A 20598-nucleotide genomic window follows, 5' to 3' on the forward strand; every position below is an offset into this window, starting at 1 on the left:
GGGCGGAAGGCACCGCCCCGGAGGCGCCGTCAGGGCCGGGCGGAAGCGGCCGCGCGGGCGCTTCCTGTTTGGGCCGGGGGCGGGCGGGCAGCTCCGCCATGGCGTTCTCGGAGAGCCAGCTGAAGAAGATGCTCGCCAAGGTAGCGCCGCGGCGGGGCGACGGCTGCCCCCGGCGGCGGGGGGGCGCGGGCTGAGGGGGGCGGCGGGTCGGGGGACCGCGGGGGCGTGGGGAAGGGAAGGAAGCCGTACGGTCAGCTTTGTGCCTCAGGACCCGAAAGCCGTGGCAAGGTGAGGCGTTATTCCTCGCCGGGCTCGCTTGGAGGCACGTAGTGACGGCTGTGGTGTTCTGCGGGCGAAAAGCGAGCCTCGTCCAGCTGCTGGGAGTGACAGCCCCCCGAGGTACCCAGAAGTACCCATCTCTAGGCACCTAACGGGAGTTATGGGCTTTGTTCTGGGGGATGTTGTTGTAATAAAGTTCAGTCGTATTGTTTGCACAATGTAAACGTGACATATGGTAGACAAGGATCTGATCAAAACGGATGGTCCTTCACCTGCAAAGGATCAGAAGCACCTCTCTTGTTGTCAGCTCGAAAATGAATGCTGAATGCTAACTCGGTGCCAGCAAGTGACAGTGTGTTTGTATTCACCTGTCTTCCATTAATGAGTGACTGACACGCCACGGGAGGTTGGGCGAAAGAATCAAAGCTGACCCCTTGTCCTCATCTCTTCCATTCCACCCTGCCTCACCCCCATTTTATTGCCCCCAGTGCCATCTGACTTTCTGTAGGTAAGTTCAATGAAAGGTGCAGTGAATTGAGCAGTTCATGAAAAGTGAAGTTACTGTTTCAGCACTTTTCTGTATTTTTCAATAATAGTTCCACTTTCTGTTCTATAGAGGAAATCTAAGGAGTAGGCGTAGCTGTGTGTGAGATACCAGAACACTAAGCCCTGGCTTGGGAGAACACAAACACACAGTTTAATTTCAGGTATTGACCTGCTGCCTGATCCTGGCAAGCTTCATCTCTTTGCGGCCTGTTACCTGATATGTTGAATGAGGAAGATGCATTTGCCATCTGATATTTGAGGAGGAAAAAAAAAAACCCAAACTTAAAAATCAAGGGTTTAGAGTAATCAGTTTTAGTTAGCTCTATAGAGATCGCTAGGATCTTGCATTTTCCAGAGGGATTTTGGCATTTCTTGGAAATCCTCAGCTACTTCCTATATGAACATAGAAAAAGATTGTCTTGTAATATCAGTATTACTATGTCTGCTAAGCAAGCAGGCACTGTTTTTGTCTGGTTTTTGATTAAACTGACCTGGGACCCTTGTGCTACAAGCGGACTTAAATCCTTATTTCAAATCCTTATGTTTGGTAGGAGTTTCTGTTAGTGAAAGCATGTTTTGATTTTGTTCTTTTTGTTCTTTTGATTGTGCCAATCTTCTTGAGCCTACATCCTGTACTGTAAGGTGTGTTCCTGTAAACGATCCCCTCTTTTTTTTACATGGCTGGAGAAGTGTTCTCACTCCTGCTGTAGAACCACATCTGGTGATGGGGGCACTCACTGCCCTTCTCCAGCCTGGCCTCACTCTGCCCTTGTTTGAAAGTTGCTCTTGTGGGTAATGGGATCGTTTATGTGACAGATTTCCCCTTTCATGTTAAAATTTGAGGTACTTTTGACTTGCTTTCTGAGTTACTAAGCTTGGACTGGAGGAAGGCCTTAAAATTGTCCTGTGTAAATAGATATTTTATCACATTCGTTAACGAGTAAAATCCTGGAGTTGCAGCTTTTGGTAGACTAAGGTGTTAGGGGAAGTGACGGGGCATGCTCAGCCTAGCTCCTCAAGGAATAGTTGTGATGCCCAGTGGTAGCATCTATGTCAGTCTCTGTAGATATTAGAAAAAAGTGTTAGTTTCCAAGTTTCACAACTCAGGGGTGTTTGTCAGAGCAAAGGTGACCCTTAGCCATGGCACCAGGCTTTGCTTTTGGATAACATTGGAATTCATTTGTTGCCAACGTCTGTGTGTGTTGGGTTTCAGGCTGCGTTGTGGAGGGTCATGGAGGAATGAAGGGACGCTGTCTGTGGTCCTTGAGACACCTGAAGATTGCCTTTTTACAGAGCTGCACCACCTGGTGAAACCAGCTCTCTGCTGGTCAGGAGCATCTCCTCCATTGTCTGGGGGTTCTTGTTCTGAGACTTGAGTTCTGTGCTGAGACTCGCTCCCTGCTCCCAAGGAAAGCAAGGGGATGAAACTGGTGGTGTTATCGATAATATGGTGCCTTGAAATGTCTGCTTTCTAGTTAGCAATAATAATAGCAATTATAATAATAGCAATTGATTAGTGCTGTGGTACCAGTGCTATGAAAGTGGTCTGTGAGGTTCAGATTGTACATAGCTGTGCATCAGGAATGTTTAAAATGTCACACTATTGGTTCAGAGATGCAGGTGGGTTTTTTTGTTGTTGTTGTTTTATAGATCCACAAATACTGTCATGGCCAAGGGTATTCTTTTGTTTCTCATAGTTATCCTTTGTTTTCTTCATATTTGTATTACAAATTGTATTAAAAACTTTAAAACTGCACAAAATTCTTTAGAGCGTTTCTACTTTGTGGTTATTGTATGTGTCCAGAAGAGGATTCAATAATTTTCCTTGCTTTTCTATATGAAGTAGATTTAGTTTTTTTGATAATGGTGTGTGGGTAATTTTAATTTCAATCAGAAGATATCAAGCGTTTGTCAGTTGGAAAGGTATATGGCAGTTTGTTTCGCAGAACTTCTGGTAAATACCATGTCTCAGTATTTGGCTTAGCTTAAAATATTACATTGGTAATGGTAGAACATCAATGAAAATGTGATAGCTTTCCCAAAACTACTTGATCTGTGGACTGTTATTTAAGAATAAAAGCATCCTAACATATTGTTAAAATTGGGTAAATCATATAGGAAGTGGAGTGCAGAAGAATGTCTGTATATTATCAGTGTAAACTCTCATAAATGCAGGTTATTTTGTGAAACAAAACCAAATTAAATTACAGTGAAGCTTTAGGCTCTAAAAATATTCTTTCTGTATGTTTTCTAGTACAAGTACAGAGACCTTACTGTGCAGGAGACGACCAGCGTTATTACTCAGTACAAGGACCTCAAACCTGTTATGGATTCATATGGTAAATCTGCGTGACAAAGTTTTTGTTACTGAATTGTTGTTGTTTTACATATATTTGGTAGCTTTTGTGGGAATTAAGGAGATTAAAGCTAGAATATAGAATTTTAAGATAATCTTTTTGATCTTTGACATCAACACTTCCCTGGAAACAGACGGTAATACAGAAAAGTTAGCTAATGTGCCAAGGTGTGTTGCATTTTGCCACAGTTAAAATTTATTTGATCGCTCGGAGGTTGGTACTCTGGAAATTGCTGGTATCTTATGAATTGTGGGGGTTTTACCCTGCTGAGCAGCTAAACTCCACCCCAGCTGCTTTCTCACTTGCTGTCCTCTAAAGAAGAGGGTTCAGCTGCTCAGCAGGTGAACCCACCACACAAATTCAGCTTTGCTGTGATACAAAGACATTTTTGGAGTTCTGTCTATTTAGAAAGTACAGTAAGTTAATGTACAAGTACTTCATTAAAAATGAATATTTGCGGCAGTGCTTTAAAAAGTATGAGGAAAGCAGTCATGCATATAGAAAACTGGTATGAGGGGTTTTGTAATGTAAATTAACAATGACTTAATCACTGTTAGCTTTTTTTTAAAGGCTTTGTGTAAATTTCAGTATGTTAAAATGCAATTTAGGGTCAGTTTCAGAGGGTTGAGGGTGTGATTTCTCAAAATACAGTGAGCCAGTGTAGCTGCTGATCACCTTCTGTTATTGTGGGTGGTGAGACCCTGGCACAGGCTGCCGGGGGAAGCTGTGGATGCCCCATCCCTGGAGGTGTTCAAGGCCAGGCTGGATGGGGCTCTGGGCAGCCTGGGCTGGTGGGAGGTGTCTCTGCCCGTGGCAAGGGGGTTGGAATTAGATGACCTTTAAGGTCCCTTCCAACCCAAACTATTCTGTGATTATCTCTGTCACCTGTAGGATTCCTCTGTGAGACAGTTCATATTAATAAAATATGATAAAAAAATTCATAGTACTTTGCTTTCTAGATTACAGTCTGGATCAACAAGAATTGAGGAGGGATGTAGGCAGGTAGAAGATAAATGAGTTTTAACTTGAAGTGCTCCAAGCCAGCAGCTGTCATGGAAGTAAAAAATATATATATTTTTATATTAATAATAATATTACAGTAATAATAAATTGTGCAGTGGCCAGAGAATCAAAAGCAATCGTGAAAAGTCTGTGGTTGGAATCCCCTATGCAAGTTTGCAATTACGATGGAGTGATCAGAATTCCAAATAGCACTGAGCTGTAGCATGAAGCTTGTTTGTTACCTCTCTCTTCCTAAGCTTCCTTGGAAGGTTGAGCACAGAACTACTTACAGATGGCTGGTACTGTTTGGAGCTGTGAAATGAGCGATGAGAAAATAGTTACGTTGCTGTTGAGATAATTTTCAAGTATGTAGTAATAAAGAAGTATATACCCCCCGTATAAGTCCTGACGTGTTCTGTCTACCTTTGTAGAACATTAGCAAAATAATTGTATATGGTCAGCTACATTTGAAGTATGACTAGAAGCTTTCAGAAGAGACTAAGAAAATAAGTTTTATTACCAAAAGTTGATTTATTAAGCCAAGAGTAATCCATTGTTTTGAAACCTAGAAACAGTGACTCAAAACTGAGGTCAGGGTTCCTGTGCTTTTTGTGAACAAAGACCAAGATGTGGCTGCAAGTCAAGTGTTACGCTTTTCTTCCTCTTCAGTGTACTATTTGGTTAAATTGCCTTTAATGGTGATGTAACAAATATAATGCCTGTGGCCAAGTAGTTCTTGGTAGTCTTGCTGACATGCTTGTTTGGAGAAAGCATAAGGAATTCTCTGTAATCCTCAGATAAAAGTTGTTACTTTTAAATTGAATTGAAATTATCCTTGTAGCAGTTCTTATGATGAGCAATTTGTATGGTTCCTACATGTTCTACTTGGACTCTGAGGAGACAGTTTTATTCGCGGTGAAGGTAGCTTGACAGCAGTCAGTCAGTGTTTTCTCAGAAATACATTAGTCGTAAGAGGTTACCTCACTGTAGACGACCATTTACTAGTCCGTAGATATGGAAGAGCAGAACTTTTCAGTGTACTTACTTACAGGTAACTTCTGGGTTTACACTAATAAATAGATAGGATATAACCTGAACAGAGATCAACACAACAAATGGGTTTCCTTTAAAAACACTGTTTGTTCCCTTTCAGTTTTTAACGACGGCTCATCTAGAGAGCTGATGAGCCTGAGTGGAACCATTCCGGTGTCTTACAGAGGTATGCTATTATTATTGTCAATAATAATCAATATTGCCACCGTTATATTCCCGAATCACATTTAAAACTGTTCAGATTTTAGTGGTTCAACTTCACTACTTCCGTGATCACTATTTTTGTGAAATCCTTTACTTAACCACAGTATATGTGCCCTAGCTTTGCTGTGGAATAAAATTTTAGTCTGCATCATTGCTTCTTCATGCCTGTACAGCTCTGTAACTTGTGTTTATCTTTCAGTACTGCGTGTGTTTCAACTTCTGTAATTGAATGTTGCAAACCACTTATTGCTGCAGCTAAGGATAATTCAGATTAGAATCTTGTAATGTTACATTGAGGAATAAATGAGGTGATGTATTAGTGGTAAACAGTAATTGTAAATGAAAGTTAAATTATTCTGAGTTCATCACCATATCAGGAACTCTTCATTTGAGTGTTGTTAGTAGATACTGGCTTCGACTTGTGTCAGTGCAGTTGAATTTACTGGTGATATGAGTTTTAAAAATCTGAATGCAAAAGAACAGGACTTCTAAAATCTTTCAAAACCTCTTTTTAGGTAACACATACAACATCCCAATTTGCTTGTGGCTGCTGGACACCTACCCTTTCAACCCCCCAATCTGTTTTGTTAAACCCACTAGCTCAATGACAATAAAGACAGGGAAGCATGTTGATGCAAATGGAAAGATATACCTTCCTTACCTGCATGAGTGGAAATACGTAAGTATAAGGAACTTGAAATTGTTAAATTACTCTTCCGAATTTCTTTAGATATTTGTACCATTTATAACAAAAAGCATAGTCCTATTTACTTGGTGTCTTAAACCATTTTTTTAAAGAAAGCAACTGCTTATTGTTTTTAATGTCTTAAAGTTCGGAATGTTGTGTTCTCTGTTGCCTGGTTAATTGTGCCTTTAGTGGCAGCTTGTCTGATTAAAAAGTGCAACATGGGCTTCCTTGCCTGGTAGAACACTGATATGAAGATAAGAATATTTACTGTGAGATAAGAGTATTTACTCAAGGCAAATTACAAATTCTGTGAAGCATCTCTTGGTTGACATTAATCCGTGATGAAAATGGACTGCTGCATGAGCATTTGGACTACTTGAGACACACTTTGCTGGAGCTCTGAGTATATGTATTTGCTTTACTAATAAATAAAGGCATTGAGCAGTACAGGTTTCAGAGAAGTTTTGACCAAAGCATGGATATTTAAAGAAAATAAAATATGCTGACAAGGTCAGAAGAACTTGACAAGATGCACAGGTCTATCAAAAGTGATTAGCAGCAATACATTTAATAAGCATGGGTGGTAGTTCAGCACTTGTGTGGTAATAGTGGAAAGATCAGCACATAGGTCTTGCACAAGCGGGAGGATCATCTAAGATGCAGATAATATGGAATTGATTTTACTTGAGAGGTTGGTAAGAATAAAATAAATTTGGTTTTTAAATTACTGAGTGGATTGCAGAGATAAGAAAATCAAGAAATAGGGTGCTTAATCTAGTACTGCATTCATGAAGCTTGCCTTTCATTTGGACAAATGAAATCATACCTATAAAAAAGTAGTTACAAACTGTGAGAAAACCAGTGTGGTTATACTTAAAGGAGGTTTACATGCAACTCCTTAAATGGGCTAGATTATTTTCTGTTTAGCCATTCTGAACCGGAGCAAAAGCTGTGTTGTATTAACTTGGAATGTCTCAAAACTTACTGATCTGTGCTTTTTTTGTGTGGAAGAGCTGATTTAAGTTTCAAGAAATTATTATAATCCATCATTGTGCAGTCATCTGCAGTCATTTATTGCCCTGTGGTTGATACGGCACCACGTGCTAACCAGGTTATTCTGGAGCTAAACACTCAGAATCGTGTATTCCTCTGTACTGTTTTGAATACCAGTTAGCTAGGTTGCAATCTGTAAAGGAATCCATAAAGAAAGTTAAATATACATGTGTGTGTGTTTGTGTATATGCATACAAACAAATGAAAGGATGGCTTTTCAGAGCTGATAGAATGGTACCATGTTGTTGTTAGAGTCAGGTAAACTAACTGCCAGCAGAAATCAACAACTTCTGATTCGCTTATCCTCACAGCCTCAGTCAGACTTGCTGGAACTGATTCAAGTTATGATCGTGGTGTTTGGTGAGGAACCTCCAGTCTTTTCTCGGCCTACTGTTTCAGCAGGCTACCCACCATACCAGGCAACTGGCCCACCAACTAGTAAGTGGTTGTGGCTACCGATTTCCATAAATGCTCTTGTTAATATTCCAAAGTGTGGTGGTGTTCTGCATGGTTTGTTGAGAAATTATACTACGCTAAAGTGGCTTTCTGTACTGATGGGTAATGAATTCACTTGTGCTGTGCTACACCTTTTTGATCTGTTGGAAGAATGTATATGTTTGGTTTTTTTTTGGCTTTTGGAAGTGGGGAAAAATCAAGGTTGTATTATGCGGGGGGAAGCAGAAAAAGATAAAACAAACGAACAACACACACACTTTCCCTCCCCCCAAATCAAAACAACTGCTAACGTGTCAACATTCAGGGGTATCTTTAAAAAGACATTATTGGGATAACTGTATCTTAATGGTTTTTGTATTTTGATAATACAAGTACATCTGTTAAGAGCTTCCTGAAACATTTCGTATGCCAGAATCGTACTGCTTGTGTTGCCCATGTGCACAATCATATTTGTTTGTCTTTTTAATAATTGCTGGCTGAAATGAAAACAAAAACCTGCCTCATGATTTTTCAGGCTTCTCTGTTGATTTGGTACTCTGATTTAGGACACATTTTATTGCAAAAACTCTCAAAAATATTTAAAATATTTTAATATTTTAAGTTTATAAATTTCTGGAAGCAATTTAATTTAAAGACTGAGGATGGGGGGGAGAAAAGTGGGAAACAGAATAGAGAAGACTGAATTGGATGGGAAGAAAACAGTAGAGTAGAGCTACTCGTGAAAGACTAAGGGGGGGAAGCAGATAAGCTGCAGAGTATTTAATGGTATTGTAACAGTTCTACTTAATTCGTTGGTAGGCTGATTTTAGTTGGGGTTATATTTTTGCAGTTTTTAAGGCCGTGTGTAGTTTTGAATGAAACAAGTCTTTTATGAGATCATAGTTGCATCTAAAAAAAAATTAGTCATTACAATTCACAGAGAAAACTTTATATTAAGGTCTTAGTTTCTTAACACATGAGAAGAGGGGTAGCAAACATAAATGGGACCATTAGAGATAGTTGGCTATAGGTAAGTGTTTGGGGCTTTTTAGCTTGTCCAGTGCTAACCTTCCTAACCATGAGAGCACTAGATAACTCAACAAACAAGCTGTTGTGATTTTCCAGGAACAGCAGGTGTCAGCACAGTGTAGTTTTAGTGGAGACTGTGACCTATATTGTGCTTTCAGGGAGGATCAACTGAAACATCACACTGTTTTGTTCCTTTGTAGTCACTTGTGGCTAGTATAGTTGAAGTAATTTTAATGGAAATGTTTCAGGATTTTCACATTATTAATAGCTGCTTAGATTTATTACAGTATTACTAGAGTAGTTGTGTTTTCATTTTAAAGGAAATTGGTCTCATTTTTAAGTTCTAGATAATGCTGTTAAAGAAATAAAGCACTTTAATTAAAAAAGTTAAAATTTAAAAGTCCTGAATCATTTGAAAGTGCTTGAGGATGTAGGTAGCTAGGTAGGCTTAAAAAAATAAATAAATAAATAAAATGCTAATATTCCTAAAATTACTATAAATATGTAATAAATTCTAATCATAATTTTTATAATAGAATCAGATTTCTAAGAAAAAACTTGAAATAGCTAAGGCTGTGTTAAAGCCTTAGACATTTATATTTGCTGGTAAAAGTTTTTTAGAAGTATAACTTCTAAACGGCAGAAATTGCTAAACAGCATGATTGGATTGTTAAACAGCTAATCAGCTGTTAAGCCTAAATACGGTGAAGGTACTTAAGTTATATGCTCATAATTTAGTGAGTAGAGAACAATGACTCATTAGAAAGGTTATTTTCTTTTTCTCATCTCTAATATAAAACATGAAGACAATTCGTCAGGTCTGTCATCTTTAACACACCCATTTTTTGAGTTCTCTTGCTGCAGGGACTTTCTTATGCATTCATGATTTACTGAGTACAATTGCTCACTGTGTTTTTAATTTGATATACTTTTTTATCCATGCATTGGTGAATTTATATTTAAAGCAATTAAGAAAATAAATATGCAGTGAAAGATGTTCTAACTAGCAGTTCTAAGGAATGTGTGATGTTCTTTTCCTCCAAAAATACGTGAAATCGTTATTTTGTTTAGCTTCCTATGTGCCAGGCATGCCAGGTGGAATAACTCCCTATCCACCGGGAAGCACTGCAAACCCAAGGTAAGAACTATTTTAACCACTTTGTATCATCATTTACATAACAGATGGTTTCACTGAATAGAATCTAGTCTCATTTCTATTCCGTTTCTTACGGTGGATTTGGATCTCGTTATTTATCTCCTAGTTGTCATGTCTGCTATGTGTGCTCGTGAGTGAGGACAGAACTCTTGTCAATAGCCAAAAGAAAGTTTGAGACAGGTGTAGTTTTCTTACTGTTATTTAAACTGTAATGTAGTTAGGTGAAAGTTATGTTTTCAAAATGATTACCTAACTCAACGTTCTCTTGCTTCACTTGTATAATGAATTTGGTTTTATAAAGTTATGCTTGATTGCTATATAAAGGCACGTACCCTCAACTGGGCAATTCAAGTAATTGGACAAAACAATTGTAGGATTAATGGGAACTTTCATGTGTTTTCTTCCTCCCTATGCCCGATCTTGTTTCACAGGTATTAAAAACTGACAGTGAGTCACAACAGAGTACCTCCTGGTAATAGTTTAAAGAGTAGTTTGGAATGAACTTGTAGTCTTCCACAATATTCTTTGGCAGTTAGAAGAGGAGCAGTTTGTACTTCGGCTTTGGCTCTGCTCTCACCATTAGTGTTCCATTTTATAGCAAAACCTGTTTATCACAGCGTTACAATCTCCATTCAGAAAGTTCTGCTAACCCAGTTTTCTCTGGGCATCGTGTTTTCACATGTAGATATGACTCTGTGTGTCAGAGTCATACAGCAGAGAACTGTTGTTGAAGAAATTAATGACTGTCTTTTAGAAAATAAAGAATATTTAACTTAAAATTTCACTTGGATGATCTTAGAACTTTTCAGCAAATACATATTGCTTTAAAGTGTACTTTTATAAGATAGATTTTTAGAAGATGAGAAATTCTTAGCAGCAGGAAGTTAACCTTACCCCCAAAAGGTTAAAATTTCAAAGACCAAGAGGCACTTCAGAATGTAATTACCATCTTTGTGAAGATTTCATTTAAGTAGTTGTAAGTAGCTAATACTCTAGAAAAATACCTAAATCTTAAGTAACTAACAAAACTAATTCAGAGCACTCTAAGAGAACTTGAAGGGCACAAAATGACTTTAAAAGCCTTCTATTAATATGAAATAAAACATTTGTTTTAAGTATGTTATGTAAAAAAGTGAAAATGAATTAACCTTTTCCAGAATGATTACAGTTCTTTCTTAGCAAATAGCAAGATGTTGATTGCCTTCTACCTTAAGTTTTTCACAGTTTTTCTTTTCATTATTAACATCCTTATGTCCTGATTCTGTTAAGAGCATATGAGGAGTTGCTATAGTATATAACATTTAGATTTAAGAAAAAAAAAAGTAAGCATTGGGGTGTATGTTTTAAGGAGCGAAAAACAGGGATTTTTATAAGTTTTTAGGGCAATTTTTTGCCTCCTAAATAGACCTATTTAAAGTGTTCTTAATGTATTTTGCATAGCATTTTTGCATTTACATGAAACAGTTCAGTAGTCTTCCTGTTAATATTCTTATAATATTAAAGATTATTAGAATTGATTTTTTTTTTGTCAGTTTGGAGCTAGAATTATTAGCTTTGGATAGTTTAGGATAGTTCAGAAAGTTTGGATAGTTTAGATAGTTTGGATAGTTTAGAAAGGAAAGTTAGACATTAAAAGGCAAGATTGAGTGATTAAAGAGAAATTGCTATGATCCAAATGCCTGACCAGGAAATAACTAGGTAGGGCTTCAGATAAAATGGTATCATCTTAAATTATATGAGAAAGACAAGTTGTGAAAGATGTTAATGTGAACAGGAAAAGAGAGAAAGTATAATGTGGCCTGCAGTTTAAGCATTTTATTATGTCAATAAGTATTTAATATGGAGACATAAAGGTGGTATGCTAACATTATCGAACTATTTGTAAAATATCACCTATGTATATCTTTCTTTGTCAAAGCAGCTACCCAAACTACCCTTATCCAGGTGGTGTTCCGTTTCCAGCAACCACTAGTGTTCAGTACTACCCTTCTCAGCCTCCAGTGACTACTGTTGGTGAGTAGCTTTGAAAGTATCTCTTTGAATTGAAGCTTCCCACTGAAATTGATATGCAAAGAGAGACAATGGGAAAAGGAATTTATTGTTCTTAACCTGACCTTCTAAAATACTGATCTTGAACGGAGGAAAAAAAAATGTTACTTGAGGAAAGAATATAACACATTTTGCATCCTTTGCCTTTCACTTTATTCACTCTGTTTTGTTAAATTCGTGGCTGTATACAATACATTGTGTCTGCTTTCTGAATATGTTGAAAAAACAGTACATGTAACCACCTTAAGGTGTTTTTCTTCCCCCTCACCCCTTAACCGCAGGTGGCTTTTGATTGTATTGCTCTTTGTTCATGGTCTTGGCTTTTAAAAATGCTTTTGTCCTCACTTAATCATCTACTAGTCTCAATTTATATATATACTTATACTTTTACTCCAAAAGTCCTAAAGCAGAGGTTTTCAATGAATTTGGAATAAACTTGTTTTTTATTGCATCTTTCTTCTTCTGCCTCTTTGCTTCGTGACATTACCTACTTGTTAGTTTGTAATATTCTTTCTTCCCTTCAGCAGCAAGACATAGGATATTAACTCGTATCTTTTCCCATTTTGCCGCTTGGTTGCCCTGTGTTGGCAAAAATAAACTAGCTTGGCTTCTGTTCTGTCCTTCATTTTTAGTGTGAGTATGTGTAATGGATTGGGAACCGGTGATAAATATCTAATTAAGTAGGAAGGTGGTGCAGTGACTTTGCAATTGGGTAGTCCTTTTGGAGCAGTTACGTGATAAGGATACAGACGCTTCTGTCACCTTGGTCAGAATATCAGTCATTTGTAATCTCTTGCGCTGCAATTAAAAAGCACATCCACAGGTTCTTAATTTAATGTGTAAGCTCACAAATATTTATACATGTTCATCACTCCAGAACCATGTGTATTTTGAGGCTTTAGTTCACCTTCTTGGGAACAAGGCAAGCTCACAGATTGGTGAAGGAAGATGGTTGCTTCAACTTACTCTTAAAAAAAAAAAAGTGAGTTGTTCTGTTGTTCTACAACTAAGAAACAAGAAGTCATATTTTGCATTTTTTGAGCCTTATCCCATCCTTCATGTCCAAGTTATTTCAGCTTTCTGAATTACAGAAGTGTTCTCCGTTGGCTGTTTAGTGGTCATTTCCACTCTGAGGTGATGTGTGTGGCTACTGTACACTCTACAAGAAAGCTGCTGTCCCAGCCAAGGCGCATTCAGTGTTGGGGGGGTTGCTGGCTCCTTGAGGGTTGGTAGTCCCCAGTGGCTCTCATCGTCAGACATGCAGTAGGCTGTTAGGGAAGGCTGTTAGTAGGCTGTTCCCTTTCTAGGGAACATCAGCTTTCTGCAGCATCTCTCAAAGCAGATTCAGTTTTGATTTTATGTGGTAGAGTTAATTTAAAATATAGATGTCATATTTAACTACTTTTCTTCCTTTTCATTCCCAGTGAAGATGAACAGAGGTGGAGTATCTGCCAAGTATTATAGCAGAGTTTTCACAGGTCCTGAGTTAGGTTATCTGGTATCATGTTGTAGTGCTGGATTTTACAGTGGCAATTTAACATTAGATGGCTTCCTTTGATGCAGCTAGGTAAAAGTCATGCACCTGCTGTGTATGGTTTATCTCATGCAACATGAAATGCAAAGATGTCCCTTTAATCGTCCAGTGTATTTACAGTAAACTTCTTTTACTTTAAACTGCAAACGTTTATTTCCTATTCAGATTTTTTTCTGCTGTTGTTGGACTATGGTTTATCATACTAGCTTATTGGGAACGTAGCAGGAGCTAAAATTTGAGAATTTTGTTTGTATGGTGGCAGGGTGTTTCCTTTAGTGAGCTTAGTTTGGATTGAATGAAAATACGGAGTAGCTTATTTTTTTTTAATAATAGCCAGTTTTTCAAGTAGTCTTTCAGTTGTTTTTTTTTCTTTCTGTTCCGTCATCTGCCATGAATTACCTGATGCAGTTCGTAGTGCTTCTCTAAGGTCATGTCTGAAACCAGACTCTGCCTGGTAAAGGTTAAGGGTTTCAGTGCTCTCTGGATTTACAGGCTTTGTGCCACAAAATCTGCCCCAAGCTGGGCTAATTATGGAAGTGACAGAAAATGCTACGGGTTCATGCTCTTTAGGAAGACACATAGAATCTAACTGATGGTCCTTCATACGTGCAAAGACCTTTTTCTTACCTGTTGACACTTGTATGAGAACTTTCATTGTTAGGTGTATTGTGACTTTTTTTTTCTGTCCTGCTTTACTGTTAAAGCAAACCTTTTAAAAATATCCCAGAGTGAGAGATATCAGAAAAAAAAGTAGAATTGATTTCTAGGTCTGGCGTGTTAGAGATTAATAATACTGTCTAAAGTGAACTTTATTATTTTAAAATTACGCAAATTCTGTTGCAATTTTTATGTAAGAAACACATCAGTAATTGTTCCGCTTGTTCCGCTTAGCAGTGGAGGTCCGAAAAATTCTTTGGATGTTTTAAGGATTCTCTGAGGTGTGTGGTCTTGTCAACTACATTTTGCTAGTATAACAATACCAACAGGTACTCGAAATACAATTTGGTTTTGTTTTTTTTTTTTAAATAGTTATGCTCAGACCCTAACAGAAAACTGTTATTTTTTTGATTCAGATTTTTTTTTGTCTTAAGGTGGAACTGAAATTTTTAGACAGCATGTTCCAGATTGTTGCTGGTTATCAGGAAGATACGTACCCTAATCAAAGATACTCTGCTGATGGAATTTCACTGAAACAGACCACCTTTTTCCTTATATTATTGTAATCTTATTTGGGGTTAAGGTAGTAGTCCAGTTTTTCAGTACTACTAACAGCATACTCAAATGTGTTTATCACTGTTTATCTTAGTGTACTTAAATGGAAAAATACTAATCTTGGAACTACTGTGTTTAAATGGCAAAATTAATGTACAGTTAGTTGCTTGCTTGCTTTTGCTTCTTCTGAGGTCTTGTGGTTATTAAGAAAGATGTAGAGATTGGTTGGATTTCAGCTGATTTGAGACGTTTTCTCAACGTTTGGGAAAGAAGAACAAGAGATATGTTAATGCTTTTGTCTTTAGCAATGTAAGATAGATGAGATCCTTGATGAGTATTTTTTCAGTTCTGTTATCTAGAGAACTGAGAAGTATGATGTATGTAATGATGTAAGAACTTCAGGGTTTTAATGGCTACATATCTGGATAAAAAGATATTTTTGGTACAATTTATTTCTGTGAATTTCCCTTCCAGTTACAGAACTTCAGATCTCTCTGCATTTCATCCATAGAAATTGGAGGATTTGGACAAAAAATTGCAATAATTCTTGCTTGCTTTATTAGTAGCTATAGTTAACTGAAACTTGACCTTAAAAGGTGTAAGGCACAAGCATGGGAAAACTGCCTCTGCATTTTTTTTCTAATAGAAGAATGGTTGAAGTGGTTTCTGAGGAATACTGGTACAATCCAGCAACCAGTAGCCAATTCACATTCCCTAGAGCAATCTAAGTTTTCATGATCTGCAGACAAGCAAAACTTTCTGAGGTCAATATTGAGAGTCCACCTTTTTTATTTTAAAAGGTGGAAGTCGCACAGACTCTTGAAATAAGGTAGTCTCACTGAAAGGCTGACTTGCAAAAGCAATAGGTAATATTTAGGCTTAAATGTGAAAGTCTCTAATGTTTTAGACGGTGAGGGACTAGTGAAATGTGTTAAATTTACTATTATTTATGGACGGAACTGTGATTTAATAAATTGAAATTACAAGTTGTACCTAGCAATCATCTACATAGTAACCTCAGTTACATAGCAGCGTCAGCTGCTGTTTTAACTAATTTAGAAACTAGTTACATAATACAAGAACAATAGTGGCTACTGATCTGTTTCACTACTACTAAAATAACTCTTTTTAAGTTTCTGGGCACCATGAACCAAGTGAAACTGATAAATTAGTATAACTGAGATCAAATTGTATTTCATCATGATTTTCATCATGTATTCATGATATCATGAAATACATGATATTCATCATGTATATGTACATATATGTATATATATCATGTATATGCATGATATTCATCATTCATCATGTATTTCATCATGCTGTAGCTAAAATAGAGTAGAATATTTGCTCACCTCTGTTAGAATCGTAAAATGAATTTCACAGGACCTCTGTAGGCTTGATTTAACGCTTTTTATGCAACTAACATAAAAGAAATGTTTTGTCCAGGGAGAATTTTTACAGGTTCTTCATGGTTGCCTTTAGTAAACATCTTCCTCCCTCTCCCATCATTACATTATCATCCTGCAGAAGTTATTTTTAAAAAAAAATGTAGGCCCAGTAAAATACGGAACATCTTTCTAAAAGTCTGCCATCTACTTTTAGTCTGCTAAAACTTCTCTATAAATGATATGCTAATATAATTGATTTGCATTTCTGTTTTTAGTAAATATTGCTTGTTAAAGGAAGATTATCTTAATAAACCAACAGATGTTCTGTATGAATACTGATTGTTTTACTGTCTTCCCATGCCTGCCCTAGGCTGGCTGAAAGAGAGAGATAATTGTGAAACTAACTGTAAAGAGTAGAGCATGTTGTAGGTTTTGAATCAATGTCCAGTAACTTGTCAGCTAGGCCCTGTCAGAAATAGAAAACAGCAGTAGTTAAAATCTTTTTCATTGTCATTATTTCTGTTAGCATAGTGTCCATCTATTTTTCATGAATCTTTAAAATAAGTAATTGGTAAGCCTCCAAATAGAGCACCTCCAGGCAAATTTTCTGTCTTAGGCCAGCTGTTATGTTATTTGTGATCGAACACATGTATCTGTTACTTCCTACAGAGTTTACTGGAAATTCAGTCATCTTTCAAAGACTTAGGCTAACAACATTTGTAGATTTTAGGGGAAAATGGCCAGCCTATTTTTAAATTAAAGCAATTCCTGTGGACGCAGGAATAGTAAAGTGGATAAATGGATTCATACTCTTAAATTTACTTGTTGTACACATTAATATTTCTTTTTATTGCTCTGTGGCCTCTTCATAGCTTCTGAAAACTATTTTAGAAAACATTTCTCTTACTATTCTGTATTGCGAAGTATACACAGCAAGATAGCCATTTTCTCCAAACTGGCTTTACATTGAAGACAGTGCAGAAGAGAGTTAATTTTGTGCTTGTGAATTTCCTTGTGCAGGACCCAGCAGAGATGGAACTATCAGTGAAGATACCATTCGAGCTTCCCTTATTTCAGCAGTCAGTGATAAACTGAGATGGCGGATGAAAGAAGAAATGGATCGTGCACAAGCTGAACTCAATGCCTTGAAACGGACAGAAGAAGACCTGAAGAAAGGACACCAGAAACTGGAAGAGATGGTAGCTCGCCTGGATCAAGAAGTGGTAAGCGGAGATGAAACACTGCTCTATATCTGAGTATTTCTAGCAGGGAACAGAAGTATGCGACTAATTCGTATTTAGCATGAGAGAAATACCAAAACATCCACTGCACTGCTTTTCAAGTGTGTATTCTCTTTCTAAATTGAGGTGCACATATTCAGGAGAGATGAGTTGGAAATAGCAGTGATCCTAAAACACATCGTGCCATGTCTTAAAAATGCTGTTGTTCGATAGTAAAGGAACAGTATTGATATTTTTGCCCATCCTCTCTGGAAAAGACGATGAATGTTGTGGTAGTGTTTAATCACTGTGTCTCCATTTCTGGCTGATAATGTACAACAGTAGCACTGGAGAACATTGCAGTGTCTTAGTGCAGAGATGCTGATTTTAGTCACAGCTTCCTTGTATAACTCCAGTTTTCCTTTCCAAACGAGAGTCTCTCCTACTCCTTATGCTCAGAACTTATTGCAAGTTTTTCATTAAGGTCTGATTTCTTCTTACTGTATTTGCTGCTTACATTCTCGTTTGGGAGTAAGATTTTGGGACTAATGATCAGTTTCTGAAACAATCAGTTCAGTGTTCATATACTGTTTAAAAAAAAGTGACTGTTAGAAGTTGTAAATAAGGAGCAGAGAACAGGGAATACCATTATGTCATTATATAAATCTGTGATGTGCCCACAGTGAATGCAATGTGTAATTGTAGTCTTCGCTATCTTAGAAAGGAAGGACATAATAGAACTGCAGATGTGTGATAAAAAGACAAGAAGGGTGATCCAACACGTGAGCAAGCTTGCATTGAAGATATGACTAAGTAAGCTAGGACATAAATTTGGAAAAAGACGGAGCGGGTCGGGGGAAAAGTGGAATATGATAATGGTCTGTATGGCTTTGAGTAATATGAGGAGAACAGATGAGTATAGTTTCTTCCAGTTGGTTAGCTGTGGGACATGGAAAATATCGGGAAGCAAATTCAAATGGAGGTGTTTACTATTTCTCTTACAGATACAGATAAATTACAGTTACCATTGGTGGTAAAGCCAGCATGTTTTGTTTGTTTCTTCTCAATACAGCTTAGAGTTTGTGTGATGCTCAGCAGACTTATCTAGGAACTTACTACAAAGGACACATTTCCAAAGAAAATAATTATTTTGGCTTTGCTTTTTTATTATTATTATATTTAACTGCTTTAAACCATTGCTTTTCCTCATGTAGAACCTTCAAAACACTGAGGCTGTTACTGTGCCTTCTTTAAAATTAAAATTGATAATGGATTGACATGACAATCTAAAACAGCTTTTTAAATGATAGAATCTCGAATATATAGAGTGCTAGCCCTTTTTTTGTGAAAATCATAGTAAAGGTGTATAGAGATGTAAAGAATCAACTGGCATTTCTAAAAATATTGACAGTTATCAAGACAGCTTGACAGAAGATGACATTCAGCTCTCTAGAGCTAAGAAATAAACTTCTTCAATGTTTTTAGGCTGAAGTTGACAAGAACATTGAACTTCTCAAGAAGAAGGATGAGGAGCTCAGTTCTGCCTTAGAGAAAATGGAAAATCAATCAGAAAATAATGATATAGATGAAGTTATCATTCCTACGGCACCTCTTTACAAGCAGATCCTGAACTTATATGCAGAGGAAAATGCAATTGAAGACACCATTTTTTATCTTGGGGAAGCACTGAGACGTGGCGTGATAGATCTAGATGTCTTTTTAAAGGTAGGCTTCTTGGGATGGTTTAAGACGTGTTTCAAATGTGTTTAAATCCCTTGAACATTTGTGTTCAGCTTATTAATGATGTTTTCACTGAGTACAGAAGCACATATGGGTAGAAACAAAAGTTTTAAAAGAGGAATTTCAAAATTAACATGAAGGATCAATTTTAAAAGCATTATATAGATATGAACTCATCATTAGAAAGGTACAATAGTTTCAACACAAGCTTTCCTTTGGATTTAGATTACTGATTTTGGAGAAACTAAGGGTGACTAGAGTACTCAGCTTTTCACTTGCAGTCTATGGATGCATCTGCTGAGGCAAACAGTGGAGTGTTACACTGATAGAAATAAAAAGTGGAAGGAGACCTTGAGAAGCCAGCTAGTTGTGCACCTCTAGCAGAGACCTTCTTAGAGTATTTATTCCCTTTCTTTGCTGTGTGTGGTGGGTGGCACTTGAAATTAAAACAGAATTATTACTTTGAATATATTAATAACACTTTTTTGGAGAATGGAACTTCACAACATGGTTGTCTGAATTGGATCTGAAAAGTTAGTGTGCAAAAGTGTTACCCAGTGACCCCAAGACAATGTTACGAGACTTACCAGTCTTGTCTCTTTCTAACGGGTAGGTTTCCCCAAGTCACCATGTCAGCTTGGCTTTTAATATTCAGCAGACAACGCACCAGGTAGAAACATACTATTTCCTTCTTAGGTAGCTTGCTAGTTTAAAAAAAAAAAGTCTTCTCCCCCATGGGAAGTACACGTTGCATCTCCTATATGGTAAGAACTTGTGTAGAACTAATTAGTAAACCACAAAAATATACTATAGTGATTGCATTTGGTAGCCATTTACAATTATAAGCCAAGAAAATACCATTTGGAGAACTAATGCTTTTAGTGTTTCCAAAAATAAACATCCCGTTTGGGTCGTGGACTATGTCATGTTTTCAAAATTTGGATTGCTGTAGAATTAAGATGTTTATCAGAACTTTTCCAATAGCCAGCTGTTCTTATTATTTTTTTCAGCATGTACGTCTTCTGTCTCGCAAGCAGTTCCAGCTGAGAGCATTAATGCAGAAAGCAAGGAAGACTGCTGGACTCTGTGATCTCTACTAAATTCTCAGACTTTAACTGGGAAGTTAGATTTACTTATGAAGCAGCCATCCTGTTGATTTTTCTCTTAATCGGTAGATGCCCAGAATAAGTTATTACATCATTCAAGTGTAAGATATTTTGAATCAATAATATATTTTCTTTTTGGTAAAGACTAGCTTTTATTAATGCACTTTCTATTTCCTGTAATCTTTGTGCTGGTGGACTTACGCTAAATAAAACTTGTTGCATATTTCCTCTATAGAATTGTGTACGATGTACTTTCTTTACAAACAGGCCTGGCTTATGGAGTGTCAGCTGAACCGTTCTTTTGTTTTACTTTTGAGATTTGGAAGATACTTCAGTGTCCTGAACTAGAATAATTCACGTTTGGTTAACAGCTCTTGTGACCAATGAAAGTTGGAAACATTGAATTTTGAGGCCCTGCTGTTTGACCTAGCTGCTGTATTGACTGCCATCAGATCATGGTCATCCTGGACTGTATCTTACAGTACCTTAAGCCTTGCTGTGTATTGCTTTTTTTTTATGTAGAAAATGCTAGGAAAAACAGAAG

The 20598-nt window shown here is 37.2% G+C and overlaps 1 protein-coding gene across 2 annotated transcripts; it reads left to right on the forward strand.

Annotated features, from left to right (window-relative positions):
* The first annotated feature begins 20 nt into the window (after positions 1-20).
* TSG101 (tumor susceptibility 101) lies at positions 21-20286 on the forward strand. Of its 2 annotated transcripts, none has more exons than XM_040558975.1 (10): positions 21-140; positions 3080-3164; positions 5338-5403; positions 5957-6120; positions 7494-7620; positions 9718-9784; positions 11721-11815; positions 17009-17211; positions 18694-18933; positions 19959-20286. In XM_040558975.1, exons 1-10 carry the CDS (start codon positions 99-101, stop codon positions 20046-20048), a joined length of 1179 nt encoding a protein of 392 aa, XP_040414909.1. In that variant the 5' UTR covers positions 21-98; the 3' UTR covers positions 20049-20286. The 2 variants fall into 2 exon arrangements, with proteins under 2 accessions (XP_040414909.1, XP_040414910.1); XM_040558976.1 differs by having other exon boundaries at positions 11724-11815.
* The last annotated feature ends 312 nt before the right edge of the window (positions 20287-20598 follow it).

The sequence above is a fragment of the Cygnus olor genome, chromosome 5 (genome assembly GCF_009769625.2).
Source record: "Cygnus olor isolate bCygOlo1 chromosome 5, bCygOlo1.pri.v2, whole genome shotgun sequence".
Lineage (NCBI taxonomy): Eukaryota > Metazoa > Chordata > Aves > Anseriformes > Anatidae > Cygnus > Cygnus olor.